This window comes from Nyctibius grandis, chromosome 4 (assembly GCF_013368605.1).
Source record: "Nyctibius grandis isolate bNycGra1 chromosome 4, bNycGra1.pri, whole genome shotgun sequence".
In the NCBI taxonomy this organism is placed as follows: Eukaryota; Metazoa; Chordata; class Aves; order Nyctibiiformes; family Nyctibiidae; genus Nyctibius; species Nyctibius grandis.
The window spans coordinates 69,692,223-69,719,852 of NC_090661.1; the positions used below are offsets into that span (position 1 = coordinate 69,692,223).

The 27,630-nt window shown below is 42.0% G+C and overlaps 1 protein-coding gene across 1 annotated transcript; it reads left to right on the forward strand.

The window, feature by feature from the left end:
• Positions 1 to 454: 454 nt before the first annotated feature.
• DLGAP5 (DLG associated protein 5) lies at positions 455 to 27,529 on the forward strand. Its single transcript, XM_068399236.1, has 20 exons — positions 455 to 484; positions 3,473 to 3,543; positions 3,980 to 4,230; positions 5,544 to 5,752; positions 6,260 to 6,352; positions 7,327 to 7,411; positions 9,518 to 9,622; positions 10,802 to 10,872; positions 12,549 to 12,829; positions 13,242 to 13,363; positions 13,446 to 13,575; positions 13,959 to 14,044; positions 14,628 to 14,788; positions 16,143 to 16,235; positions 21,724 to 21,940; positions 23,080 to 23,329; positions 24,013 to 24,067; positions 25,857 to 26,022; positions 26,422 to 26,471; positions 27,106 to 27,529. The coding sequence occupies exons 3-20, from the start codon at positions 3,990 to 3,992 to the stop codon at positions 27,226 to 27,228; spliced, it is 2,538 nt and encodes an 845-aa protein (XP_068255337.1). The 5' UTR covers positions 455 to 484; positions 3,473 to 3,543; positions 3,980 to 3,989; the 3' UTR covers positions 27,229 to 27,529.
• Positions 27,530 to 27,630: the final 101 nt, after the last annotated feature.

Here is a 27,630-nt window from a genome sequence, read left to right on the forward strand (position 1 = left end):
CGGCGAGGTCACTGCGGCACGGACACACCCCTGCCCGGGCGCTGGGAGGGCGGTGTGAGGCCCACGGGCCCCTCACCCAGCCCCCGAAGCCCCGTGGGGCGTGAGGGCACCGCGCCGCACCCCGGCTCACGGCCAGAGAGCCCCCGCCGCCATCTTACAGCGGCGCCCCCGCGGCGGGCAGGACGCCAGAGGAAGGCCGCTACCCCGCGGGCCTCGCCTCCCGCCCTCCGCCGGCCAATGAGCGGCAAGTGTGGGAGGAGGAAATGCTCAGCGCAGCCAATGAGTATCAAGCGTGGCGATCACGGATGACCAATAAACAGCCCGCTCTGTGATTTCGGCTCTGCCTATCAACGGTCGGCGGGGAGCGGGCCAATGAGAGCACGTGGGCGGGCCGGGACTGGCCAATGAGCGTTGTCAGGTGAGATTTGAAAGTGAGCCGAGGCGGGGCGCGCTGAGGGGCGCGTGGCGGCGGGGGCTCGCGCAGGTACGAGGGGAGCTCGGGGGGGCTTTGGGGGCTGGCGCAGGTACGGCGGGGCTCGGGGGGGCTTTGGGGGCCGGCGCAGGTACGGCGGGGCTCGGGGGGGCTTTGGGGGCTGGTGGGAGTGGGAACGGGCCTTGTAACGGCCCCCGGGGCGGGGGTCTCGCCCTGGGGCCTGGCAGCGGTGCCTCCTCTCGGAGCTGGCCTGGAAACGCGGCGAGGCGGTGACGGGGAAGGGGTTGAGGGGAAAAACCTGTGGCGGCCCTTCGGAGCCGCGGTGGGGAGCAGGGGACTGTGCACCTAAGTGTTTTTCATACCCACATTGCTCCTTTGGTTCCTGTGGTGTCGCTGGTCAAAAGTGGTTCTTTTCCCTCACTGTTTGTTTATAAAAATGAATCCTATAAATTTTCAACTTTAATTTTGGTACTATATGCTTGCCAGACACAAATCTTTTCTTTTGTATCAGCCCTTTGCCCCTTTCCTGCTACTAGTCTTTACTTGAATTTATGCCAATTTAAATTCCAGTTAATCTTCTAGACTCCTGTTTGGGCAAGGTACTCAGAAACCATAACCTAAAAAGAAAAGGAGACAGGTATTTTTGTCCTAAAGAGGTGTTTAGAGGAAGAGCTTTTGGTCTTGAGCGTGCCATAGTTTTTTTAATGAGCCCAAAGAGATCACGGGTTATCTATTGTATTGCTTTTGCTGACCTGGGATGTGAGTTGATAATACCTTTGTGGGAAGCTCTCTCTGTATCTCTGCTTATGTTATATTTGCTGCCTTCAAGTTTCAGATGAATTCTTCTGCAGGATTACTTATTAAAAGGTAGATCACTTGCTCTTGAGGCTTAGTCATGGAAGAAGGCCTTAAGTGGACTTATACTACAATAACTAGGAAAACCTTGTTCAAAGTAGAAGGTAGAGCATAAATATCCTTTAAACGCATTAAATATTTATCAGTGTTTAAAGCAAATGCAGCTTTCTGTAGGCTTGCTGGATAGGTAACAATGTATAGTATGTAGATATGAGTTATGTTACATTCCATCAAGGCACTGAATTAAAAATTATGTATGCGCTTTGAAAGGACTGTGGCTGTACTTAAAGAGCATGTTTGAGGAGTCCCAGACACAGGGAATTTGTCCTGCAAGTCCACAGAGGATGACTGTAGTGACTTGATACTAGCTGCTGCTTTTAGGAATTATTTTCATCCACTGGGCTCAAAAAGCCTGCATCTTATAGGAGGTAGATAGTAGAGATATATTCCCACCAACTGTTTTCTTTATGGCTTTCTGTTACATTGTGGGAATTACTAACAAGATCAGTTCAAAGATGATTATTGGAGATGTTCATGAATTAACCTTCCTCAATCACTGACATGTAAAGCAAGGCAAATATGACCTAAGAACTGCAGCAGAGTTAGTATGATCATTTGTAATCATTATTAATGAACTGACATCTTTAATCAGTTTCTGAAAGTTGAAACATAAGATGCAGGATGAAATGTAAGATATTCACAAATCAGGTGGCATTGACATGCACCAGCTTTTCCAGGATTATGTGGAAGAGATCCAGTCTCTGATTTGAGTGTTTGAGCGGAGTTTAGCTTTTTATTCCCATTTGCTCATTTACACTGCCCTTGACCACTTTGCTCTCCTGTAGCACTGAATGTATTGGGGAAAAAAAAAGGCAAAATAAACCCATTTAGATTTCTGACTCATATGTTATCTCCAGTATCTATTCCAAGCATTTCCAGATTGCTGTGCAGGTACTGTTGGTGCTGTGCAAGTTACTCGCTACATGAATACTGCCATGAAGTAGGGCACAAGGAGCTGCCACTGTTGCCAGTGAAGGTATCGGATAGACTTTGTATTCCTTCTTAAGGTAGCTCAACTTCTCCTTGCTTGCTTTTTCCATAAGTATATACAGTTTAAGAGTACATTGTTATTTATTTCTGTACTCTGTTTATTTTGATACTCTGCTGACATTTGGGTTTTCCAGTTAGGCTGCTGGTGGTGTTTTTGGCTTGAGATACTGGTAGCAAATGGAGGAGGGGGAGGATTGACTTTAAGGAATCCTGTACACCCATAGTCAAGGTTGATCTTTTCAGTTTGGTTCACTGATGATTCCTTTAGCTTGATCAAAGCTTGCTATCTTGAAATTAAGAACCTCAGTAAATGACCAATTTATTGGTCAGTGAGTAACTGTTGTCTATGTAGTTTAGCTCTGTCATCCTCCTTACTGAAAAGCTGTTTTCTGTAAGTAATGGAAGATGAGATTTCTAAAGACCTTGGTTGAGGTGGCAGACAGAGTAAGACCGATTGCAAGAACTGCTCCTGACCTCTCTCACAGAATCAACCAGGTTGGAAGAGCCCTCTGGGATCACCAAGTCCAACCGTTGCCCTGACACCACCATGGCAACTAGACCATGGCACTAAGTGCCATGTCCAGACTTTTCTTAAACCCCTCCAGAGATGGTGACTCCACCACCTCCCTGGGCAGCCCCTTCCAATGGCTAATGACCCTTGCTGAGAAGAAATGCTTCCTAATGTCCAACCTGAACCTCCCCTGGCGAAGCTTGAGGCTGTGTCCTCTTGTCCTATCGCTAGTTGCCTGGGAGAAGAGGCTGACTCCCACTTCACTACAACCTCCCTTCAGGTAGTTGTAGACTGCAATAAGGTCACCTCTGAGCCTCCTCTTCTCCAGGCTAAACAACCCCAGCTCCCTCAGCCGTTCCTCATAGGTCAGACCCTCCAGACCCTTCACCAGCTTGGTCGCCCTCCTCTGGACTCGCTCCAACACCTCAACATCTTTCTTGAAGTGCAGGGCCCAGAACTGGACACAAGGCCCAGAACTGGACACAATTCTTTCTTCTCTCCAGGAAGAAAGAATGAAAACCCTCGACAAGACAGGCTTCAGCGGGATGCAGGGGATGGAGCTTTTTCCATTGCTGTCAGCACAGCGTGTACAGACCAACTGACGTTTGCATTGTCTTCCACAGGTTAAAAAAGTAGGGAGAAATCCTGCTGGAAAGAAACACTATTGTATTGCAGTTGCATCCTGGAAACTCAGGTGGGAAATGGTGCCAAGTATGTTGATGCACAACAAAAATGCCTTGCCATCAGATAGGGTATAATCTAAATGGTCAGTGGCAATGTTGCTTCCAAGTATTGTCCTACAACCTTGTCATTTACTTGCTTGTCTCCTTAACATGAAAAACATCTGTGTTGGAAACAGACCAGCAGGACAATCCCTGGCAGTGACACAGCGTCCCCTACTAATTCTGTGTCAGACTTGTTGACCACTTAACAAACAAACTAGCCCCTTGAATGCATAAAATCAAGAGAAATAATGACGACTCGTTACTGAAATTGTCATTTGCATTTTCTCTGGTGCACGTACAGAAACGAAGAATCTAGGGCTTGCTTTGTTTGTGACACGTAAACTAATGAAAAGGGCAAAACAAAATGTGACAGCTTTTTTCCTAATCATGATGATTTTTGTCTAGGGTCATCAAGATGGCTGCTACCTCCCAGTTTGCCAGTCGATACAAAAAGGATTTGAGTATAGAAACCCTCAGAACGAAAGTTGCACGCAGAAAATCAATGCTTCAAAAGGAGAACAGACACAAGTTTTTTGAGAAGGGCAGACAGTTTGGGTTGGCAGATGTCAACGTTCAGCCCTCAAAAGACAGGGGAATTTCTCAACCAAATGAGGCAAGCGAAATGTGCTCTCAAGAGAACAGCAGTGTAAAACAGAGTAAGTAAACACTTGCTATAAAGCTTTAAGTTGTTAAATATGCCTTTAAGTGTATTTAGTAACATCACAGGAACCTAATTGTAGTCAACATTTTAATTTGAAGAAAATGTTTAACAATTAAAAATCAATGACTGACAGTTCTTGTAACTGTTAAGGAAATCAAGAAAATAAAGTCTTAGTAGAGCTTTATCCTTCTCACTGCTCTGGAGGTGTGAATGAGGCTTTGCTCTGATTTGTCTGCAGCAGCTAAAGGAGGAATGTATTTTGCTATTCATATTCAATGGGGAGTCTCTTAATGACTGCTTTGTTGTTCAAGAAAACCCCTGATCTAAAATCTCATCTAACATATGACTGGTGTCTGTCATGTGGTTAAAGTAAGCTTAGAAGTGGGTAATTATATATTATAATTGGATATATATAAAAATAAATGGGTAAATGCATAGTATGATTTTATTTCAAAAATCGCTAGTTTTTGATGACTTATCTTTCCTCCAGGAAATTGGGCCTGCATATATACTGAATCCTGCCTCCCTGGCTTTCCTGGATGCTTATGGTCTAACCAATGAAGTTAATCTTTTAAAATGTTAACAGATTTCTTTAGACATATTTCCACCTTCAGTATGTTGATAGCAGAAGATTATTGGAGGAAGGAGTGCAATCCCTATGTAACCATGTCGAATATGAAATTTAAGGAATTTATATCTTGATCATCTTCAATAGATTTTAACTTTAAGTAGATACTAATTTTTCAGAGAGACATGTAATTCAAGCTTGGCATCATCTTAAGGTTTTATTCTTTCATATAACTTCTGCCTCATTTATTCTCAGCCTGAGGCAGACTTTGGTATCTAAAGCTGACCTAAACTTCATTCTTCAGTGATGTTACAGGTGTTTGAATAGAGAAACTGGTACAAATTAAATAAGTAGTTAAAATGTTAACTTTAATATTAGTAACCTTGGAGGAACAGCCTGTACCCTGTAAAATTGATATGAATTTACAGTATCCCTCAGGTGCAGATTTGAGGAGGTGTTTTTGCAAGTTGAAATTTACCATTGAACGTGCTTTTAGTTGGAAGGGTTAAAACAATTAAGAGAATTTAAGCTTTTAGCAAGCTAATAGATCACGTGTATTTGCATTGTAAGACTTTAATTGAAACTTGCAGGCACAGATTCCAGACAGCCTTCTGCTATATGACTTGGTGTGTTCCTCTTCTATCTGTGAAAAGTTTTTTGAAATTTTCTGACTCGCTTATTGTTGGCTGAAAAATATCTCCAAGATTTTATAACATGTCTGCCTGCCATCTTTGCTTCAGAACAATCTACAAATGCAGCCACCAAGAGGATTAATGAACGCAAGGAAATGCTCCAGCGCTATAAAGAAGAAAAGGAACTTCAGAAACTGAGAGAGCAGAGAGAGAAAGCAAAAAAGGGTGTGTTCAAAGTTGGGTTATATAGACCAACTGCGCCTGGATTTCTTTCACTTGTGCCTGAAGATCCAGTGATAGTGAAGCCAAGAGAGAAGGTAATCAGAGTAATATTAAATATCTAAATGTATTACATGTAGTACACCATATTAAAACTTCTATTTGTATACAAAATTATGTGTATGTTGTGCCAAATAAAGAGTTTATTTTGTAAATACTTTATAAATATTTATTTTATAATAAGGAACAATAAGGGAGGAATTTGGCTTGTTTTTTGAAAACAAAGCTGGAAATAGTACTAGTGATTTTTGTATTTACGACTCTGTTCCCAGTTCAAAAACTGGAATGATTCCTCCACAAATGAAACAGCTAAGTTATGGAACTAGATGATATTTAAGGTCCCTTCCAACCCAAACCATTCTATGATTTTAGAACAAGTAACTTGTTCCTATTTAGTCCACTTGACTTTGAAAGTTTTTCAAATCATGCACTTGACCTATTTTGCACTGGCGTGTTGCTTTTCACCCTTAGGCTTCTTGCCCACTCTAACAGTGACTGTGGCGAAAGGAGTATGTTAACTCTTGTTTCCTTGGGGATGTTTCCAGGCAGCTCCTGCTTTCTCTGGGAGGATTACTCGATCAAAGGCCAAGAACCAAGAAGAAAAAACCGTGATACCAACTGCATCTAAGCCCTCTACGGTTTGTTTTTTATGTAAACTTCAGCAAATAAATTTAGAGAAAGGGATGACATTATCCTTCAGACCATAACTCAGGGTTGTATGCTTACAAGTTGAGTGCTGTCTCTAAGGAGGTTTTCTTGATGAGAATGACAGATTAGATCAGAAAAGCTTTCATCAAGCTGATAGACTTTATTATGCTGGTTTGAGCATTACACTGAACTGAACTACAGAGACTGTGATAGGTCAGTACAAACAGAGAACAGGGTACAGATCTTCTGGATCAGTTTTTCAATACAAAATATGGTAGTCAGCAAGGACTGCAAATATGTGTACAGGCAGTAGTGAGACTGAAGTTACATCCTTTGGTTTTGGCTTGGAGAACCAGTGCATCTCCCTTGAATGCAGAAAGTCTGTCATGAATGCAGATTATAAAGAGTCAATTCATTCTTCAGTCAAAAATCACTTCAGTGTTGGCATATTTTTACTGTGAATCTTGGCAATCCCTTATGCTATTACTTGTATTTAAAAGTAGGGGTTTTTGAGGAACTTCACAAGCAGTAATCTGTAAAAGAAGCTATAATTTGAATCTAGCAATCTTCCCTTACAAAACTTGAATGCATTTCCAGTCATAACTTTACAAAGGGACAACTGAGTTAATATTTTTTTTTTCCTGAAAACTGATTTTTAAAACTGTGTACTAAGATGTGGCAGTGTTTGACACCTAGTTTCATAGTAAACTGAAACTGTTTCTTCGAAAAAGAATGAAGAAAAATATTTGACTAATTCTTAATTAGTTGGATAATGCATGTTAACACATGTCTAAAAAGAGCTGTTTTCGTTATCCTTAGTTTCTCTTTACTTTTTAAAGCCCTTTGTGCCAAATGATTTGACCATTTGTTTTACTGGAGCCTAGGATAGAAAGATGAGGCAAGAAATTAGGCTGCTTCATTTCTGGAAATCTGATAGTTCACCAAAAATTATCTTGTCTTGTAGGTCTGTGCCAATGGGCATAGTGTGCGCCCTACACAAGCAGGACGTAAACAGATGGGTACAGACAAAGTGGCTGAAAAAGAAAAAGGTATGAAAGTTGTATGAGCCCTACATATGAATCTGAAAAGATGCTGCTGGTTTGTTTTTTTTTTCTTAGTAGTTGTGACATTATGGGAGGGAGGCAAAGAATATCTTTGGGAGAGATCTCCAGTACATTTTTGGGTGTAGAAAACAAGAAGGAGTTTTTAGGACGGCCATTCCTACCAACTATGACAAGGGCAGCAGCTGGCAGATGATATCAAGCGTGTGGCTCTTGGTATTGTTTCTTGTTGCCTCTATAGGCTGGGGGAAACAGAATGCAGGGATACTTAATGCCATCCTGGTTACTGATTATTCACCCTCGGAGAGGGAAAAGAAAAAGGTCGGTAGGCAGAATTGCATGACTGCTAGCTGCCTTAGCATCTGGGGCTGTGCAGAGCTTTCTGTTTGTCTCTAAGAAGAATGTAGCACGTAGTAGCTGCTGCTGTTACATACAGAAGAGCAAGTGACTTCACCTGGAAAGATGAAGAATAGCTGATATAAGTAAAATATGAATTTTCCTTGGTATTGTGGGTAGCCTGAAAATAGCTGATTGTATGAGCTGTAAATATTTTCAGTGAAATCTTTCTTCTGTATATATAGCAGATAAACTGCTGTCTGTGATGTCTAAATGGAACTGCTTGTGTAGCTCAGCATTAAAAAAGGTTTGGAAAAGGATAGCCTGGTGGTAAAGCACATTAGCATATAATATCAGAGACAGGAGCCCAAACTTCTGATGCACGCTAGTGCAGCTGCGTAAATGTGATTGTCTTCTTCAATAAATGATAAGTACAATCTTGTATTTTCATATTTTACAACAGCCCCTTCTGTATCTGTCACTTTCTGTGTGACAATTACATACATTTCTTAAGAAAACAACAACAACAAAAAAACAAGCCCTGCCACCTTTAAGGGAGTAGAGTACTTTTATTTAGAAATTCTTCCTGATGGCACAGTGATGTCCATGCCTTAAGTAGATAAGGCTAAGTCGTGTGGAATATTGATGTTAATGCAAGATATTCAGTAATTCAGAGTGAAATGACTTTCGCATCACTGATTTGATTAAATCAGCAAGCAGCAGACCTTTGTTTAAATAAATTTCAGTAGTGCCTTCGGCAAATACTGACAAGATCTATTATCAGTGTTTGATATAACGACTAAAACATTTACTTTTTGAAAAATTGTCATCCATTAGACTTGATTATTCCTTTTATGCTGAAACAAGAACATGCATTATATGTATTTAAACACTAGTATAAAAAAGTTAGGGAAGTGGATGTTTGGATAAATCAAATGTTATAGTTCTTTATCTAGTAATTTTTTTCCCAACTTGTCATTCTAGCTTCCATGGAATTGCAGCTTGACATTAAAAATACAAGTAGCATTAACAGTAACCAAGTGGGGCTACTAGATTTCAGGCAGATGTAGAAAGGGAAGGTATGAAATAAAAAGCTCCTGTTAAATTTTTCTGTGCAGGAGAATGCTATCCTTTTTGAAGGTTATTAGAAACAGTACTAAAACACAAATACGAAAATGATTAAGATGTGTAATACAGTGCATGAACTTGTCATATTTTATAAAATATTTCAGGGGCAATTCATCTTAAGAATACTTTGTTAGATTACATTAAATTCAGACCTTAGAATACTTTCATATAATGACCAAGGCATCACTTTGTTACACAGATGGTTTGGTTAAGCTTCCAGCTGTGCAAATAACCATGGCAAGTTATTACTCTAGAAAGCTTCATCTATAAAATGGGGATGATGTTGACTCTGGTTGCAGGGAGCATTGAGAAGGGTTCCTTAAGCGTTGTACGTGGCATCTGGCACACTGGTACCTTGATGGTCCTGGAGGTACACTGTACAACAAAAACATCTTCAGGCAAGATCCTTCAGAGCATTGCCTTGATGCCAAGGCTGAACTGTGCTGTCCATGTTTAGCACTGCTTGTGCTGAACTGACAAAAAACCCCCCTGTTGATTCTGGCAAACTAATGCAACTAATAATTGCTAGTGCACTTTTCTGATTTCTACAAAACATAAACTTTCAATTATATTACTTAAATGCAGTTTCTTATTAAGCTTTGAAACCTCTGGAATTAACATTTCTTACAGTGTTGCAGACTGCAGTCCAGACAGCCTCAAATGTAAGAATCACCAGAGCAGCTGCCTCTGCAGCTAGACAGATGCTGAAAACAGCTGCTACTGCTGCTACTACTGGTAAGTGAGGCAGTGAATATAGTCCTGCTTGAGTAGCTCAAGCCTGATGTGTAAATATTTGGAATAGTGTCCTGTAAAGTGATACCATCTCGTATTGGATGAGTGAGCACTGGAAACAACATATGTACATTTATATGCTGCTGTTAGACTCATTGTCAAGTGATATACTAAGACAGCTCTGTTGTCTTTAGGATCTTGCTCATATCAGAGGCACTCTGTTGTGCTGTTGAAATACATATCAGCTTGTTCTGAACTGTCTTAGCACACTGCATTCTGCTGTGTAACTATCTCCTCTGAACAGATAGACTGCATGTAAGTCATGCCAAATTGTCTTGTAAGAAAAGGACTAAATACTGTGTCACTTAGACTCATCTGAAACTTTATTGCAATATTTAAATCAAGATGTTGAAACCAACATTGGACAGTTTCCCATAAAATCCATCAGTGTGGAGCATCAATATCCATATGGTAATTATAAGCTGAAGGAACAAAACCAAAACTGGTGAAGATTTGCCAGTGTGGTGTACTGCTGTTTAAGGACAGATGATAATTATTAAGTCTGTGATCAGGAACAGATACCTCCTGGAAGAGATGAGAGCCTGTGTTCTTCAGGTCAGGAATTTCTCTTTGTCCACGTTTGTCTGTTTACTAGAGTAGGGGAGCTTAATGGTTACTGCAGGGGAAATTTAATATATATTCTTATTCTCAGGAAATTCTGCAGAATGTTTTGCAGTGTCCTTTGTATTATATATGGCAGAAGTTAACCCCTAGGCTGAAAGCACAGCTTTGTTAGTATCAGTTTCAATTCACCAACAGAAATCCTATGCCATATAGAAATTAAAAATCTGAACTCAAATTGACTTGACACTATCCCTTCAGTCTTTAAGGAAATAAGGTGACTTTTATTTTTAGTATATGGCAACACCTAAAGACTAATGACTTGATGAATCTGTTTTCCTTTCTTGATGATGCACTTCTTAATAGGCTGTTAAATCCTAGGTCAGGTTTTCTTTTGAATGAACTTTTCCAATTAGGTGTCTGCCCTTGTAGTCACCTCCCACTCAAGAAACAAAACAGTCTCTCCCTGTCTTTAACCACTGGACTTTTATGGCAGTCTTTTGGTGAAAGATTGTCTTAATCAGATGCCTTTTTGACTTTTGTGAATTTCTCTCATTCTAGGTAACCAGTCACAGAGAAAGACAGCAAATGTAGGAAAGCAAAAGAAAGCAGTCAAACCTGACGTCACAGAGGTAGGTCATTTAATATTTGAAATGGAAAAGCAGTAAAACTGATTTAAGAGCCAATAACAGTGTAATTGTAGCTCAAATATACTCGTGTTCAAGCATAGAAGTAATAAGTTCACTGATAAGCTAGATTTTGGGAAGAAGCTATATGTATTTATATTGCCATATCTTTAAAATTAAGACCAAATGTAGTTTGCTTATATGGATGACTTGATTACTAATCAAGATCTGAACAATGATTTAAATTAGACAAGAAATTCTTACGTTGACATATCTCGTGTCTGATATTTTAACTGGTTTAAAAAAAGGCCTGCTTTGCTGGTTTTATCTAGCATTTGTAATTTTTGTGCAGTTCATTCCTTTTTGAAACATACTCTGAATGTGTCCTTTTCATGCTAAGGTAATGATACGAGACTTCAGAAGCTAAGAAATAAATACACTTAGATTTTGAACCACAAAAAAATAAAGCTGGAAATGCTACTCTCTGCAAGGTAGACACATCATAATTAAAGGCAGTCATTGTGGTTCTCAGTGTCACTGCTACAACAAAACTTCTCCACCTCTACATAGAGACAGCAGTATGTGAATTCATAGTAGCCCTCCAACCCAGGTTCACAAAAAATTTGCGTGTGCATTCATGCTCTGACAGTCCCATGCGAGAACGATCAATGATTTTTCTCCTTCTTTGCACTCCACCATTCCCACTCACCTCGTGTTTCCCTCACGCCTGCCATCTCCACTCCTGTTTCCATAACTGCAGCTGCACGCTAGTATTGTCTTGAAACTGGTGCAGTCATGCACAAACACTGACAGGAGGTAAGAGGCACTTACATCTTCGCTTGGATAAGTACCTCTTCAAAGGCAGGGGTTGCTTTGTGCTGCCAGTTGGTAAACTTTTGCTGTAACCTCAGTCATGTCATTACAAGAAGCGTGTTAAAAGTTGAATTCAAGGCTTAGGTTCCAAGCAGGGGTATGTAAAGTGCAACAAGACTTCCAGGGGATTGAAGATGCATATTTTCTTGAAAAACAATCTAAGCTCCTTTGGCTGGTTTGAGCTAACAATATCTCAATATAGGTGTCTCAGAAATGTGTTCTGTATGACTGTCTGGTCACTCATCTCATAGGAATGTGGATTCAACTTATTGATTAACTTTTTCTCCTCTGTTAATGACATTCTGTGGTCCTAACTGCACTTGTCTTGGGCTGCATTCCTCAGCTATCAGCTTATTGTAGCATGTTCTTCGGTCTTTGGATCAGAGTATGTGTATAAACTGTGATTATTCAACAGGTCTAGTTGAGTTTGGAGCCAGTAATTCTGCTCTTGAGGAGCTTATCACCTTAAAGCATTTTTTTCTAGCAATGGGAGCAAGCGTTTGCTAATTTTAGTTACTGTTTTGGTAGGTGAGATGTCCTGCTACTTTAGTCCCTTCAGTGGATTGCTGCATTCCGCATAGTGAAGTGCTACTCCTGTTGCTAGAATGATTTGCAGGTGTCAAAACCAGTTGGGCCTATTGATAAATCATGTCTTCTGTACATGTATGCTATTGTAGAAAGTGACTCACCTGAAACTGTTCCCTTCCCAGTGGCTTTGACAGTCATGTTATAATTCAGTCCAAGCCTATAGTAAATACTTCATTGATTTGATAATGTAGTGTTTGCTTTGTCTGTTTGTGCTGTTATAGGTAATTCCTTCTAAACATGAAGTGGATAAAAATGCTCAGCTGGATCCAGGGATGAAGTGTTCTGCAGCTGATTCTAAACATTCAGCGCCAGTAGAACTTCAACAAGAACAGACCTCAGTGGAAAACAAAACCAGTTCTGCTCCAGGGAGACCCAGAACACGCTCTTTTGCACCTCAGAACTTTGTGTTTCAGCCATTAGATGGATTAGCGACCTACAAAGTTACACCCATGACTCCTTCTAAGGCACCTGATGCCTTCTGGGATTTTTCAAAACCTCCCGTGTAAGATTCTTTCTTCTAATGGCCTAAAATGCAAGTGAACCTCTCTGTGATGATACAGAGAATATCAGCTTTCTAGAGAGAGACTCCCTGTGTAACAAACTGTTGTGTTGTTGAAACACCTGATCATTGTTGTTATCGTTGCTTAATCAAATGGGGACTTAATACAACAGCAAAGAAAATGATATAATCTAAAATCCCGTCTGTGCTTTAAAGTAAAGCAGCTCCATACATCAGGGACTTGTGCCATATATATCTATACACAGATTTATTAATTTTAATAGGAATTGCTTGCGTTCTCTAGTGTTGAATGTAAGATAGCCCACCAAATGGGGTGGTTTTGTGTATCTGGATGTACTTGATGTCAGTTTCTTAATGTGTCTTAACTCTAAATGTACTTTTTGTTTGTTTCCAGTAATATAATTGAAAAATCCAGTGAAAATAAGGCACAAGAGCCTAATTTAGAAAGTCAAGTTACACCTGCTGGTAAAGGCATTCAAGAACAGCAAACCCCTACAAGTTTGAAAGGAGAAAAAGGTAGGAAGTTCACACTTAACTTCTTGTTCTAATGTTTTTAGTTTTCACCAGATTCTGAACAAATGCCTTTCATATTTTTCAGCAAGCAAATCAGATGAGAAAACTTCCATTGAGACATCAAAGGAAACAATTCCTGTCTCTACAGATGTAACAGTGCTTGAAATGAAGTCAGATGATTTAAGAGAGCAAGAGCATGATGTGCCCTATTTCAGGTTGGTGTTCAGTTGTTTCACTTCCCCGGTGTCTGTTCGGACGCTCTTAACACGAGTAATGAGACATCTTATAAAGATTAGCTTATGGTGGCTGGTGTCTGTCAGCAGTGGCCTGAGTAGGCACACATTCCTGTCTTCCCTTTTGTATTGTTAGTGCAAGTAAACAATATAAAATTCAGGAGACTTAACACCTTGCCCTAAGGAACACAAGCTTGAAAGCAGTAGAAAGGAAATTGCATCTCAGCCAGTCAGCAAACTAAAACAGTCTAATGGCTTTTGCTCAAAGACAGTGTGTCTTCCCTGAAAGTAAAAGGATAATAATCATTAAAAGCAGTTAGAAAATTTTCCAAAAACTTATTTTTTCACTTTCCCTTTATTTTTAGAAACATTCTCCGGTCTGAGACAGAGAGGCTGATGTCTCAGTGCCTCCAGTGGGATGGAAAATGTGAGCTGGACATTCCAGAGGATGGTAAGACTAAACTGTAACAGGCACTAGAAGGAGTGTTATGGTAACTAAAGGGGACAGAGGGAAGTACATGTATCTGAATATATTTGCAAAATAGCACTGTCTACAGCACTTAGTAAAAGTTGTATTAGATAAAGTTTAGAGTTGGATCTGCCTCAAGACAAAAAGACATGTTTTATGTCCTAATGCCAAGACTTATGCGTAGTACTTGACATAATAGCGGTTGACACTAAAGTGAACAAAGTGCATATCAAAATAGTTTTTCTGTTGTCAGTTTTAAGTGTCTTTAAATGTATGAACTTTAACCAAGCCGATTTTTTAAAATAAAATTAGGTTTTAATGTAGAATAAATGTCGTTATCTGGGAAAATTAAGATGACTAGTAACATTTTTTTTGAAAGAAGCAAGTTTAGAGCAGTTCAATGGATAGGTGTGCTCCATCTGAATTGTATTGCAGGTCTGCAATAGATGAATGTAGTTCAAACAATAAACAAATTCCAGACTCTTCAAATGCTTATTTAAATTAATTCTGAAATGATGGATTATTCCAAGTTATACTTTCTTTATTGTTTTCTTGTTTCTATCAGCTAAAGATCTTATTCGCACCACAGTTGGTCAGACAAGACTGCTCATAGCAGAAAGGTTTAAGCAGTTTGAAGGACTGGTGGATAATTGTGAATTTAAACGAGGTGAAAAAGAAACAACGTGTACAGACTTAGATGGATTTTGGGATATGGTTCATTTTCAGGTATGTACTTACATGTTAACCTACTAGAACAAAGTTGATGGAGTTATTTATGAACAATGGATTGAAACTTTTTGTTTGAGTATTCAGATTCTGTTTTTTTTGTATATAAAAAAATGCAGGTCCTTATTTAACACTTTCTGATGGTGAATACTACCAGCTGGTATACTGCGATTAATAATTCATGGACCAGTTCATCTGTTGTGCCTTCTTGTGGCCTGTGTATCATGTTTTTCTCTGGAATAAAGGCGTGTAGTCACGTCTTATTCTGATTTGGCGTGAGGATGCAGGCATGATGTCTACCTGGACCAAAAGCTGGGAGCTTTTGGAAAATTCCTGGAACTCACCTGAAAAGTAGGGGTTCCATGCTTCAGTATGAGAATAATGCAGAAATGACAATAACCTTATTTAGGGGTGAGCTTAGGTGGTAGAAAACCTTCATTCCTTTTTCTCTGTTGATGCTTCAGAATGAAATATAATCTAAATTATCAAAATGGCTCTCGACAGTATTTGTAAATCAGCATTCAACAAAGGAACTTGTAACTAGTTAAACCAAATGCAAAAATGGATTTATTGTTAAGGTCCTAGCTGTAGGTCTTTAATTCCCTTCAGAAGACATAAGGGTTTGACCTGCTTATACATCAGATATATTTGAGGGCAACTTTGATAGAACCAGTAACTTGAAAAACAGGGTTTACCTAGGCTTACTGTGTATCTGGGAGCAGCTCAAATTCCTCCTGAGCATCCCCACCTTTTCCCTTAGATAAACTTGGAGTAACAGAATTACTGACTATGTCCCTACGAACAAGCACAGACTACATCATGAAGCTGTTCAGGCCAGCAGTTTAAAAGAGCAAACAAGCTTGCATGGTGTGTTTCCTACATAATGGAAGACTCTTGTTTGGATAAAGGCTATTTATTTTATTTTTGGGGTTTTTTTTGTTTTGCTAGTTTGGATAAAGGCTATTATGCAATGTGTTCTTTTGCATTCCTTGAGTGCAACCGTTGTCAAAGGGCTTAAGTTCAGTAGGAGAACAGGTTGTAAACCAGCTTCTTCATTTTAAATGTTAGATCTTACTGAACGATTCTGTACTTCCCCTACTGATGTTTGAACTACAGAAATGAGACCAGTTGTGTCACCTAACCTGAAGCTTGTGTATGTTAGCCTAACCTTCATGTCAACTGTATGAGAACATCTAATACTTAGTATCGGTTGGTGGTTTAATTTGCATATGTATTTAAAGCAAAAGTACTTAAATACATAAATATTTGTTGTCTGATGTTATGAAACACTGTTCTATTGTGAATCTGAGAAGTCTTGCAAACTAAACCCGGACTTTTCTGGGATTTCCAATAGATAGAAGATGTGAATAAAAAATTTGATAATCTGAAGAAGCTTCAAGACAATGACTGGCAACCACTTGATGTCCCAAGCAAAGCAATTGTCAAGGTATGAAGAACCCTAAAGCCTGTCGCCTAAGATGCAAGTGTGTTGAGTTATCTAAAATAACTAATTAAATGCTATTGCAGTAATGAATACTCTTCTTAAATGAAAGTTCCTTCTAAAGCCCTACTCATCTGGCTTCTTTAGATGTCAGTGTTTAAAAATTCAGTGAAATCCCTCTTAAGATGCACCCTTCTCCCTTGCATCTCTCAAGTGCACTTGTATTAGTTGGTGTTTGTAATGCTAGTTGCCTCTTTTGGCTAGGAAGATTAGAACTATGAATTAACAATGACTCTTTTGGAGTCGTTGGACTCTTTGCTCGTAAGGCAAGTCAGTTCAATTTAGAATAGCGATTTACCCTTCAGATGTAGAACACTTTCTCTGGAACACTGGCATTGGCACTGACTTAACTGAAGAGGAAACCACACAGGAATTTGGCAGTGTCTGCCAGTTTTGAGCTGTGAGTGAGTGCTAAATTATAATGGTGTCCCATTAAGACAGCACCATGGGTAGCATTAAACTACTGGTTCTCTAAGCGTAAATGGACCTGACACTATCCAAAATAAGTTATTGCTTATTGCAAAGTAAGCTTTAATGTAAGTTGTTTTATCTACTCTTTGGTTTGGAATACATAACTGCTTCTAATGATTGAACATCAAGTCATATTCACGTTGCCCAAACTCCATCCAGTTCCTTGAGACTGTTCAGCTAATCATAAAAACGATTTGAAGGTCGGTAAGAAACTCCAAGCACAGGAAACTGGAGGGCATGTGTGAGCTGCTTGTAAATCACAGAATCACAGAATGTCAGGGATTGGAAGGGACCTCGAAAGATCATCTAGTCCAATCCCCCTGCCGGAGCAGGATTGCCTAGACCATATCACACAGGAATGCATCCAGGCGGGTTTTGAATGTCTCCAGAGAAGGAGACTCCACAACCTCTCTGGGCAGCCTGTGCCAGTGTTCGGTCACCCTCACTGTAAAGAAGTTTTTCCTCATATTTATGTGGAACCTCCTGTGTTCCAGCTTGCACCCATTGCCCCTTGTCCTGTTAAGGGATGTCACTGAGAAGAGCCTGGCTCCATCCTCATGACACTTGCCCTTTACATAATTATAAACATTAATGAGGTCACCCCTCAGTCTCCTCCAAGCTAAAGAGACCCAGCTCCCTCAGCCTCTCCTCATAAGGGAGGTGTTCCACCCCTTAAATCCTCGTTGTGGCTCTGCACTGGACTCTCTCTAGCAGTTCCCTGTCCTTCTTGAACTGAGGGGCCCAGAACTGGACACAATATTCCAGATGCAGCCTCAGCAGGGCAGAGTAGAGGGGGAGGAGAACCTCTCTCGACCTGCTAACCACACCCCTTCTAATACACCCCAGGATGCCATTGGCCTTCTTGGCCACAAGGGCACACTGCTGGCTCATGGTCATCCTGCTGTCCACTAGGACCCTCAGGTCCCTTTCCCCTGCGCTGCTCTCCAACAGGTCTGTCCCCAACTTGTACTGGTACATGGGGTTGTTCTTGCCCAGATGCAGGACTCTACACTTGCCCTTGTTATATTTCATTAAATTTCTCCCCGCCCAACTCTCCAGCCTGTCCAGGTCTCTTTGAATGGCTGCGCAGCCTGCCGTTGTGTCAGCCACTCCTCCCAGTTTGGTGTCAACAGCGAACTTGCTGACAGTGCACTCTATTCCCTCATCCAAGTCATTAATGAATATATTGAATAGTACTGGTCCCAGTACCGACCCTTGAGGGATTCCGCTAGACACAGGCCTCCGACTGGACTCTGTCCCATTGACCACCACTCTCTGGCTTCTTTCCTTCAGCCAGTTCACAATCCACCTCACTACCCGATCATCCAGACCACACTTCCTCAGTTTAGCTGCGAGGATGCTGTGGGAGACCATGTCAAACACTTTACTGAAATCGAGATAGACCACATCCACAGCTTTACCATCATCTATCCACCGGGTTACATCCTCATAAAAGGCTATCAAGTTGGTTAAGCATGACTTCCCCTTGGTGAAGCCATGCTGAGTGCCCCTAATGATCCCCCTGTCCTTGATGGGCCTAGAGACAGCACCAAGAACAAGTTGTTCCATCACCTTTCCAGGGATGGAGGTGAGGCTGACCGGTCTATAGTTACCCGGGGTCCTCCTTCTTGCCCTTTTTGAAGACTGGAGTGACATTCGCTTTCCTCCAGTCCTCAGGCACCTCTCCCGTTGCCCACGACTTAGCAAAGATGATGGAGAGTGGCCTAGCAATGACTTCCGCCAGCTCCCTCAGCACCCGCGGGTGCATCCCATCAGGGCCCATGGATTTATGGACGTCCAGATTGCTTAATTGGTCCCTAACCCAGCCCTCATCAACCAAGACAGATTCCTCCTCTATCCTGACTTCTTCTGGGGCCTCAGGGGTCCGGGGCTCCTCAGGACAGCCTCCAGCAGTATAGACAGAGGCAAAGAAGGCATTCAGTAACTCCGCCTTCTTTTTATCCTCTGTCTCCAGGGCCCCCACCTCATTCATCAGTGGGCCTACATTGCCTCTAGTGTTGGCTTTACCTGCAATGTATTTGAAGAAGCCCTTTCTGTTGTCCTTGACCTCTCTTGCAAGGTTTAATTCCAAGGAGGCCTTAGCTTTCCTAGTTGCCTCCCTACATCCTCTGACAACAGACTTATATTCCTCCCAAGTGGCCAGCCCCTCCTTCCACGATCTGTACACCCTCTTCTTCCACTTGAGTTTGCCCAGCAGTTCCCTGTTCAACCATGCAGGTCTCCTGGTACCCTTCCTTGACTTCCTACCTGTTGGGATGCTCTGATCTTGGGCTCAGAAGAAGCAGTCCTTGAACGCTAACCAACTATCTTGGGCCCCCTTACCTTCTAGTACCCTGTCCCATGGGATTTCCCCTAGCAATTGCTTGAAAAGGCCAAAGTTGGCCCTCCTGAAGTCCAGGGTTGCGATTCTGCTAGCTATTCTGTTCCTGCCACGTGAGATCCTGAACTCTACCATCTCATGGTCACTACAACCAAGGCTGCCCTCAACCTTCACCGCTTCAACCAGACCCTCCTTCTTAGTGAGGATAAGATCCAGCAGCGCTCCTCTCCTAGTTGGCTCATCCACCATCTGCATCAGAGAGTTATCATCAATGCACTGGAGGAACCTCCTGGACTGGGGATGGCTGGCTGAGTAGGCCTCCCAGCAAATATCAGGGTAGCTGAAATCCCCCATGACAACCAGGCCCTGTAATTGAGAGACTGCTCTCAGCTGCCTGTAGAAGGCCTCATCACCCTCCTCATCCTGATCCGGTGGCCTGTAATAGACACCCACAACAGTATCACCCCTGCCAGCCTGCCCCTTAATTCGCACCCACAAACTCTCAACTCGCTCCTGATCCGCACCTGGACAGAACTCAAAACATTCTAGCTGCTCGCTCACATAAAGAGCAACTCCACCACCTCTCCTTAGTGGCCTGTCTTTCCTGAAGAGGACATAGCCATCCATGACCACATTCCAGTCATGCGAGGCGTCCCACCAAGTCTCTGTGATTGCCACTAAATCATAGCCCCCCGACCGAACACGGATTTCCAACTCCTCCTGTTTATTCCCCATGCTGCGTGCATTGGTGTACAGGCATTTCAGGGAGCGAGCTGAGCACACCGATTTCACCCCAGGGGGATGGGAGGCCTCCTGGTCTACCTCAACACTAGAGCGTTGCCCCAGTGGTGCAAGCCCAGCTACTACCCCATCCCCCTTCGAATCTAGTTTAAAGCTCTCCAAATGAGCCCTGCTAATTCCTGTCCCAGAACCCTTTTGCCCCTACGACATAAACCTTTCCCATGTATCACTGTCACGCCTGGTGTCTTATAAAACCAGCCATTATCAAAGAACCCAAAGCCCTGCCTGTAGCACCGGTCTCGTAGCCAGGCATTAATAGAGAGAATCCTACTATTCCATCCCACGTCATCACCTGAAAATGGAAGGAGGGAGGAGAAAACAACTTGTGCCCCAGACTCTTTCACCAACCGTCCAAGGGCCTTGTAGTCTTTCTTCATCCCCCTCAGACTACGGGATGCAGCTTCTTCCCCACCTGTCTGGAAGATCAGCAGGGGGTAGTAGTCTGTGGCCTTCACCAGGTTGGGGAGTTTCCTGGTGATATCCCTGATTCGGGCTCCAGGCAGGCTGCAGACCTCCCTGTGATGGGGGTCAGCTCTGCATATTGGGCCCTCAGATCCCTTTAGGAAGAAGTCTCCAACCACTAAAACTTCTCTTCTTCCTTGTGGAGGAGGTAGCTATACGCCTGTCAGGTTTTTCTGACTGTGGTGGGACCTCTGATATAGGTTGCCTCTCCACCACATCCCCATTGGACTGGCTGTATTCCACTAGGGCTTCATATCTATTGCTCAGAGGCACCTGTGGAGGCAAGGTAGGCAAGGAGGGCACTCGCCTTTTGCCACGGCCATAGACTTGCCTCCACTCACTCCTCTCCTCTAGGTTATTGTTTTCCACCTGAGAGGGGCAGAGTACAGGGGTCCCTCGATCCTGGGAGCTCTCCGGCAGGTGCTCCCATTTTTGTTGCAGGGAAGGCAGAGCCTGGCTCCACCAGTCTATCTCCATTTCAGCCTCTCGAATGCTCCTAAGCCTTTCTACTTCAGCTTGAAGCCTTTCAACCTGGCTTTGCAACTGTGCTGCTCGGCCGAGCAGATCATCTACCTGATCATTCTGATAAATGTCTCAGGGACAATACATCTATCTGATCATTCTGATAAATGTCAGAACCCTACAGATGGTACAAGACACAAAACTTCGTTTGAAAAATCGAATGCCAGGAGAGATTTGAAGGGAGGTTGTAGCGCAGTGGGAGTCGGCCTCTTCTCCCAGGCAACCAGCGATAGGACAAGAGGACACAGCCTCAAGCTTCACCAGGGGAGGTTCAGGTTGGACATTAGGAAGCATTTCTTCTCAGCAAGGGTCATTAGCCATTGGAAGGGGCTGCCCAGGGAGGTGGTGGAGTCACCATCTCTGGATGTGTTTAAGAAAAGCCTGGACATGGCACTTAGTGCCCTGGTCTAGTTGCCATGGTGGTGTCAGGGCAATGGTTGGACTCGATGATCCCAGAGGGCTCTTCCAACCTGATTGATTCTGTGATTCTGTGGTTTCACTGGCTGACTGGTGTCTGTCCTGCGGTTACTTTATCTTCTTGCCAGCAGGAGTCCCTGTATCCCACCGTTTTCAAAAATGTTAACTGGCATTGTTATAAATATGTCGTACTGAGTATTTCTGAACTGCAGACTCAATATGAAAAATCCTTAATATTGTCATCACAAACTAACTTAATAGCTGAATGGTGGTCCAAGAGATTCTGGAGATGAACTAAGGCCTTGTCTCCAGTGTGCCTGTTGCTGTCTCTATGTGTGGCCAGCAGCTGCGTAGATGTTCATGTGCAATTGCTTCTGTCTGAGGCTTCCAGATGTGACCTAGACTTTCTTACCATTTCAGAAAAAGACTATTCCAAATGGAGTGTCTAAACCAGAGCTGGGAGCAGCTGGAAGAGCTGCTGCCCGAAACCGGCTTGCTGCTGTAAAAGCAGCTATGAGGGATAAAATGAAGCATGATGGAGCTGGTGATTGTCCACAGGAGAAGGTACCAGAAGTAGAAAAAGTGGTTTTCGAAGCAGGATTTTTCAGAATTGAAAGCCCTGCGAAAACCTTTCCAGGTGGGTGAAGCTTCATTATGATTTCTGTGACCTGAAAGTACTGAAAAGAGTTTAACCCGTCTCATTGGGGAGAGGAATTTTGCTGTTTATACTGGATACAACTCCAGTACTGGACACAATAATTCAACTAGTAGTTAATTACATCAGGGATACGAAGTGAACTGTTCTACATGAATGCACTGATTTGAGTGATTATGGCAATATGAAATCTCTGCTTAGAGAGCTAAAAGCAGCTGGTTCACGTTTTTTTCAGCACGTGTTTTTTAACAATCGAGTTTTAATCTGCGTGTTCTCAGACTTCGCTGACGAACCTGTTCATCAAAGTCAGCGCAGGCTAATGCCCTCTACTTGTAAGACAGGAATTGGATTTTTTTTAACTAAATCTCTTGCAGTGCTGTCTTCAAAGCTGCAAATAAAGTATACCTGCAATCTGTATTCATGTTCAACAAGATTGTAACATAATTCTGGTCTGCTATAAAAGCTGTTTAATAGGTTTTTTTGAGCAGGTGCTCAAAATATAACTTTATTTTCAGTATCTATCTTATTGCAGACTATGTGGAGCCAGTATTTTCAGTAATCCTTGACTCTTCCCATTTCTAATTCACAGGTTGGCTTTCAATTTCCCAGTTTATTTTTTTGTGTACATCTCTTTCCTCATCACAAGACTAGCAATTTTTTTCATATGCTTCTTGATAGTAGAGGAGACCTCCTGAAAAGCTTTGAGTAACACTGGGTTTAAGCAAGCTCTAGCAGAGAATCTGTTATAAGAATCAGATCTGAATCTGTGTCTTTTTAATTCTATTAAAATTATCTAATGTAAAAGGTGGAAATTAATGACATCTTCACCAGATGGACTTTTTATAAGAACAGTAAGTCTCATTATTTCAGGTTCTTTGTGAAGGGATAGTCATTACTAAATTGCTTAGCTGGAGTTAAGGTAGTTTTGTAACTTCTTGACCTACTCTTGTCACCTTTTTTCAGTTTCTCCTTGCAGTCTACCTAAGATTTCAATGTAATATTGGTATAAGACAATTCAGCAAGCAGAAAACAATAGTGTTCCTAGCTAGAATCCAACCAACCAGTTAATTTCATCTGCTGAAAACTGCTGTAGTAATGAACCATTAAACACGCTTTTCCAGGCTCACTTTCAAAGACACCTTGCCGATCTTCCCAGCGGGCCACTGAAAAACTGGCAACTCCAACATCATCCAGCAGAGCTTTGCTTCAGAGCATTCCTTCTGTGCTTTGTAACCCTGAGGATACAACTGCAAAACAAACACCACCAGTGCTCAAAGACTTCCACTCAGCACAAAATTTGAAAATGCATCAATTTCCCACTGGAAAAACTTCTCCACTGGAAAAGCTCCCTGATGCTTTTCTTGAACAAAGGTAGACATGTTAAGGCAGCTTTTAATTAATGTTGTACAAATAATTTTATAGTTTTAACTGAAAGAATTAATATTAATACCCATTAAATGTTACCTTCCAGTTTGGCAGTGATAAAGGTTGCAAAGTCCTTGTATCTTTTCCTTCCCTCAAGTAAATATTAAGATCTTTGCCCAAATGTAATTTCACTGCTGGGGTAGAAGTTGATTTTTTGCCCAGAAAATTTGATATAGCTGACCAGTGCCAAACAAGCAAGCAGAACTGCAGAACAGATTGTAAGATCTGAACTACCTGAAGGGAGGTTGTAGTGGAGTGGGAACCGGCCTCTTCTCCCAGACAGCTAGCGAAAGGACAAGAGGGGACAGCCTCAAGCTTTGCCAGGGGAGGTTCAGGTTGGACATTAGGAAGCATTTCTTCTCAGAAAGGGTCATTAGACATTGGAAGGGGCTGCCCAAGGAGGTGGTGGAGTCACCATCTCTGGAGGTGTTTAAGAAAAGCCTGGACATGGCACTTAGTGCCATGGTCTAGTTGCCATGGTGGTGTCAGGGCAATGGTTGGACTCGATGATCCCAGAGGTCTCTTCCAGCCTGGTTGATTCTGTGATCAGTTGGCTAAGTCAAAAGATAATTGAAGGTGATTGATGGAGATGATTGAGAAGAATGAAAACATTTTGGTTTCTCTTTCAGCATTTCCGTAGTTGCACAACACTGTCCTGTTGCTGGCACAGCAGAAGGAACGAAGGTAAGTCATGCATAGCTCATGTACGTGCTTTAAATATTTTATTAGCAAAAAAAAATATTTATTTTTATTAGCCCCAGACACTTGGATTTCTGATCAAATCCTCGTTTAGATATCTTCTGTATTCCTCATGCTGGTGCTTTTTGCTTCTCAGTATGGACTTAGGTAGGGACTGCTGCAGTTTGGGGACCTTGTCTAGCTCTTTGGGAGCTATCTTTTATTGGCTGCTACATGATGACACTTGTTGCTTGGGCAATCAATGTTCCTTGAAGTCCACTACCTGTTTTCTGGTGTGAATTTTTTTTTTAAATGCTTTTGCATTTGGGGACCATGACTAAAGGCAACAGTAGTATTTAGCCCTCTGGGTCCTCATGCTGCCATAGCAGAGCTTTGGGCTGTTACATTGTTTAAAGGTTTAGCAAGAGCAGTGTTACTAATACAAGTATCAGAGTTCAGAAATCCATGCCCTGAAGTGTTTGAGGACTTGGTGACATGCCTATGTGTGAGTAGCCTTAAAACAGGAATGCAGCCTCCATAGTTTAGGTGATATTGTGCTACTCTGTGAAGGCCAGTGCTTTGCAGTAAATCATCCTTTAGTACCTTTCATTGGAAAGGGACTATCTTAATTTTATTTGTTACTGCGTGGATCTGTGCATGACTACAGCAGTCGTTTCCCTTCCCCTTCCCACCGCCATATATATAATATATATCTAAAAAAAATAATAATCTTGGTTATTAATTTGTTCTTATGCCTTTTACTTCGTCCTTTCCCTGTCAAATGAGAAATTGCTTCTTGGTGATGTCGCTCTGGGGAAAACTCTGGTAAGCTTTAACTTTCAGTATTGCTGTGTCTGTTCAGCTTGGAGAAGAGAAGACTGAGGGGGATCTTATCAACACTTACAAATACCTCAGGGGTGGGTGTCAAGAGGAGGGGACCAGACTCTTCTCAGTGGTGCCCAGTGACAGGACAAGGGGCAACGGGCACAAGCTGAAACATGGGAAGTTCCATCTGAATATGAGGAGGAACTTCTTTACTTTGAGTGTGCCAGAGCACTGGCACAGGCTGCCCCGGGAGGGTGGGGAGTCTCCTTCTCTGGAGATATTCAAAACCCACCTGGACACGACCTCATGCAATATGCTCTGGGTGACCCTGCTGTGGCAGGGGGTTGGACTGGATGGTCTCCAGAGGTCTCTTCCGACCCTTAACCATTCTGTGATTCTGTGTGATTCTGTGCTGATAGGTTTTTCTTGAGGTAAAGTCTCATTAGAGAACATCCTCAGAATGTTTTTGGTGCTTGAAGTTCAAAATCTTCTTTCATGTGGAAGAACTTCCTTTATACTCTCTAAGACGTTACCGAGCTTACAAGGGTGTTTGGGAAATAGTACATGTGGAATGGATCGCAGTGTTAAGCTGTGAGCCTTGTCCTGCCTGTCCTTTGTACAGTGTCTGGAGTTAAAACCCTGTCTCTCCTGAAATTGTCCCTGAAACATGTAGATTAGATGTATGGACTTGGTTTTACATAACAGGGACATGCTGGTTTCTGTAAACTCACATCCCATGAATGTCCTGGCTACCTTTTCATCTTTGTGCCTTCAGTATCAAAAGCTGACAAACTGCCTTTTATTGCAGACAAAACAGAAAATGAGAAAGCTTCCTCGTGTCATTAGTGCTGCCTCATGTCACCTGATTTCACTGGTGCTTTCCTTTTGGCTCTCTGGGAAGCAGATGTAGCTGCTACAGACATCTTTGCCTCTCAGAGGGCTAGGAACAGTGAAAACTGCTGTTTTTCAGATGCTGGAAAATTCTGGCAGTGAATTAAAAGTAATGGATGGCATGAAAGAGATGGAACTATCTGCTGCAGAACAAGGACAAGATATTGTCATGTGCAGTCCGGAGAAGGAGACCTGCCCAGAGACTAACTCTGCTCAGTCTGGAGAACCAAAAATACATCAAACAGGTGCATATCTTAAAGCTGCTTAGTATAGTTTGTGTGGTGTTGCTGGGGCCTTATGGTTATTCTGAAGTTTTGTGATAGTCTAAATATCACTCTTTGAAATCACTGTCACTGTAGCTTGGTTAATCTAGGTATGCAGTCAGCAAAACCTCCTTTAGCGAGTACGACTTACACAAGCATTGGGCACGAGCAAACAATGCCCCTCAGATTTTTCTATATGGTTTCCGTGTGGTATGTGAAGGAGAAAGCTAATACGAAAGGCTTGAAGTAGAATTAAATACAGACAGTTTAGGGTTTGGGGGTTTTCTGTTTCAGTAAGTGCAGAAAACGATACTGTTTTTTCAGCTTTGGCAGCATCAGACTAACTTAAAAAAAATAAAATTAAATATTCTTGTTATTCAGATGTTTCGTGCAGTGATTTGACATCCATTGGCAGAAATCCTTTTGATGTGGTAAGTTGACCTTCAGGTTTATTGGACTAAGACTATCTGCATGTTACAGTACTGTTAACCTTTCCTACAGAATCAGTTACTGCAGGAAGAAAATTAAACTCTCTAAGATGTTATCAAGCCCATTCATATAACTTACTCTAAACACAAGCTACGAGTCCTGTCTCCCTGCTCGGGCTCACTCTGGTATTCCTTATTGCATGTGATGAGTGTAGGATGAATCAAGACATTTGTAACAGAAGAATGTCTGATTCTTACCAGATTGATCCTTTAAATTCTGTTTCTTGTGGATTTCCTTGTAAATATTTACTAACGTAAATCTGTGCTTTCCTTATTCTAAAGCTGCGATGAGTCCACAGTGCTGAATGAGAGGCAAGAGAACTGCACGTGTCTCCTGTTCCCCTCTCAAAAGCATTTTCTACTAGTTTTGTTTTAGTTGATGTTTAAGTGGCCTCTGAAGTAGGCAGGCACCCAACACACATCAGCGGTTGCCCGACAGTAGCTGCTGCTGGTCTGGTGTGTATACAGATGTCATTAGAGAAAGGGGAATTTGCTGTTAGCTTATTTCGTGTGCCATTGCAGTGCGTTTTGCAGATAATTGTTCCTCAGACACTTCACACTCTGGTTTCTCCCACAGCCCATGCTGGATGCTGAGCTTCCCTTCACACCAGTCAAGAGCAAAGCCCAGAGGTTTGCAGCAGCTGAAGCATTCACTGACCTTATTGTGTTTTCTCCCCTTTCTCCCTCTGAGGAAAAATGAAGAGTGACTTGGAATTCAAAATGTGTAAATTATATTAACAAAAAAACCCACAGAGGATATCTGGAATATACCCTTGAGCTGTGTTCTGAGTGGATGAATACCTGTAGTATTTTGTAGTGGAACTTATTAAAATGTCTTGTAACGTTTTATGGCACAGTTGTTACGCACTGTAAGTGCTGCTGTGTGTTAGTAGCGGGGTGTTTGCTGGTTATACCTGCTGTATCCAATGTTGCATATTCTGACTACAACCTGAAAGGGTTTTATTTTTGTATAATTTCATGTTATTTCCTGTCTTCTTGAAGTTGTAAAATTATTCATCTTTAAGCTGTTCTGTCCTGAGCTTACTTACCTCATGAATTACTTCTGTAAGAGACGCCTGCCATACTAAGCTGTACCTGAGCC

Excerpts from the sequence above, each read along its gene's own strand:
- DLGAP5 (XM_068399236.1), top strand. The coding sequence starts at position 3,990 with ATGGCTGCTACCTCCCAGTTTGCCAGTCGATACAAAAAGGATTTGAGT. Across the intron at positions 12,830-13,241 it reads GATTTTTCAAAACCTCCCGT|TAATATAATTGAAAAATCCA; the intron begins GTAAGATTCTTT and ends GTTTGTTTCCAG. Across the intron at positions 14,045-14,627 it reads GCTGGACATTCCAGAGGATG|CTAAAGATCTTATTCGCACC; the intron begins GTAAGACTAAAC and ends TGTTTCTATCAG.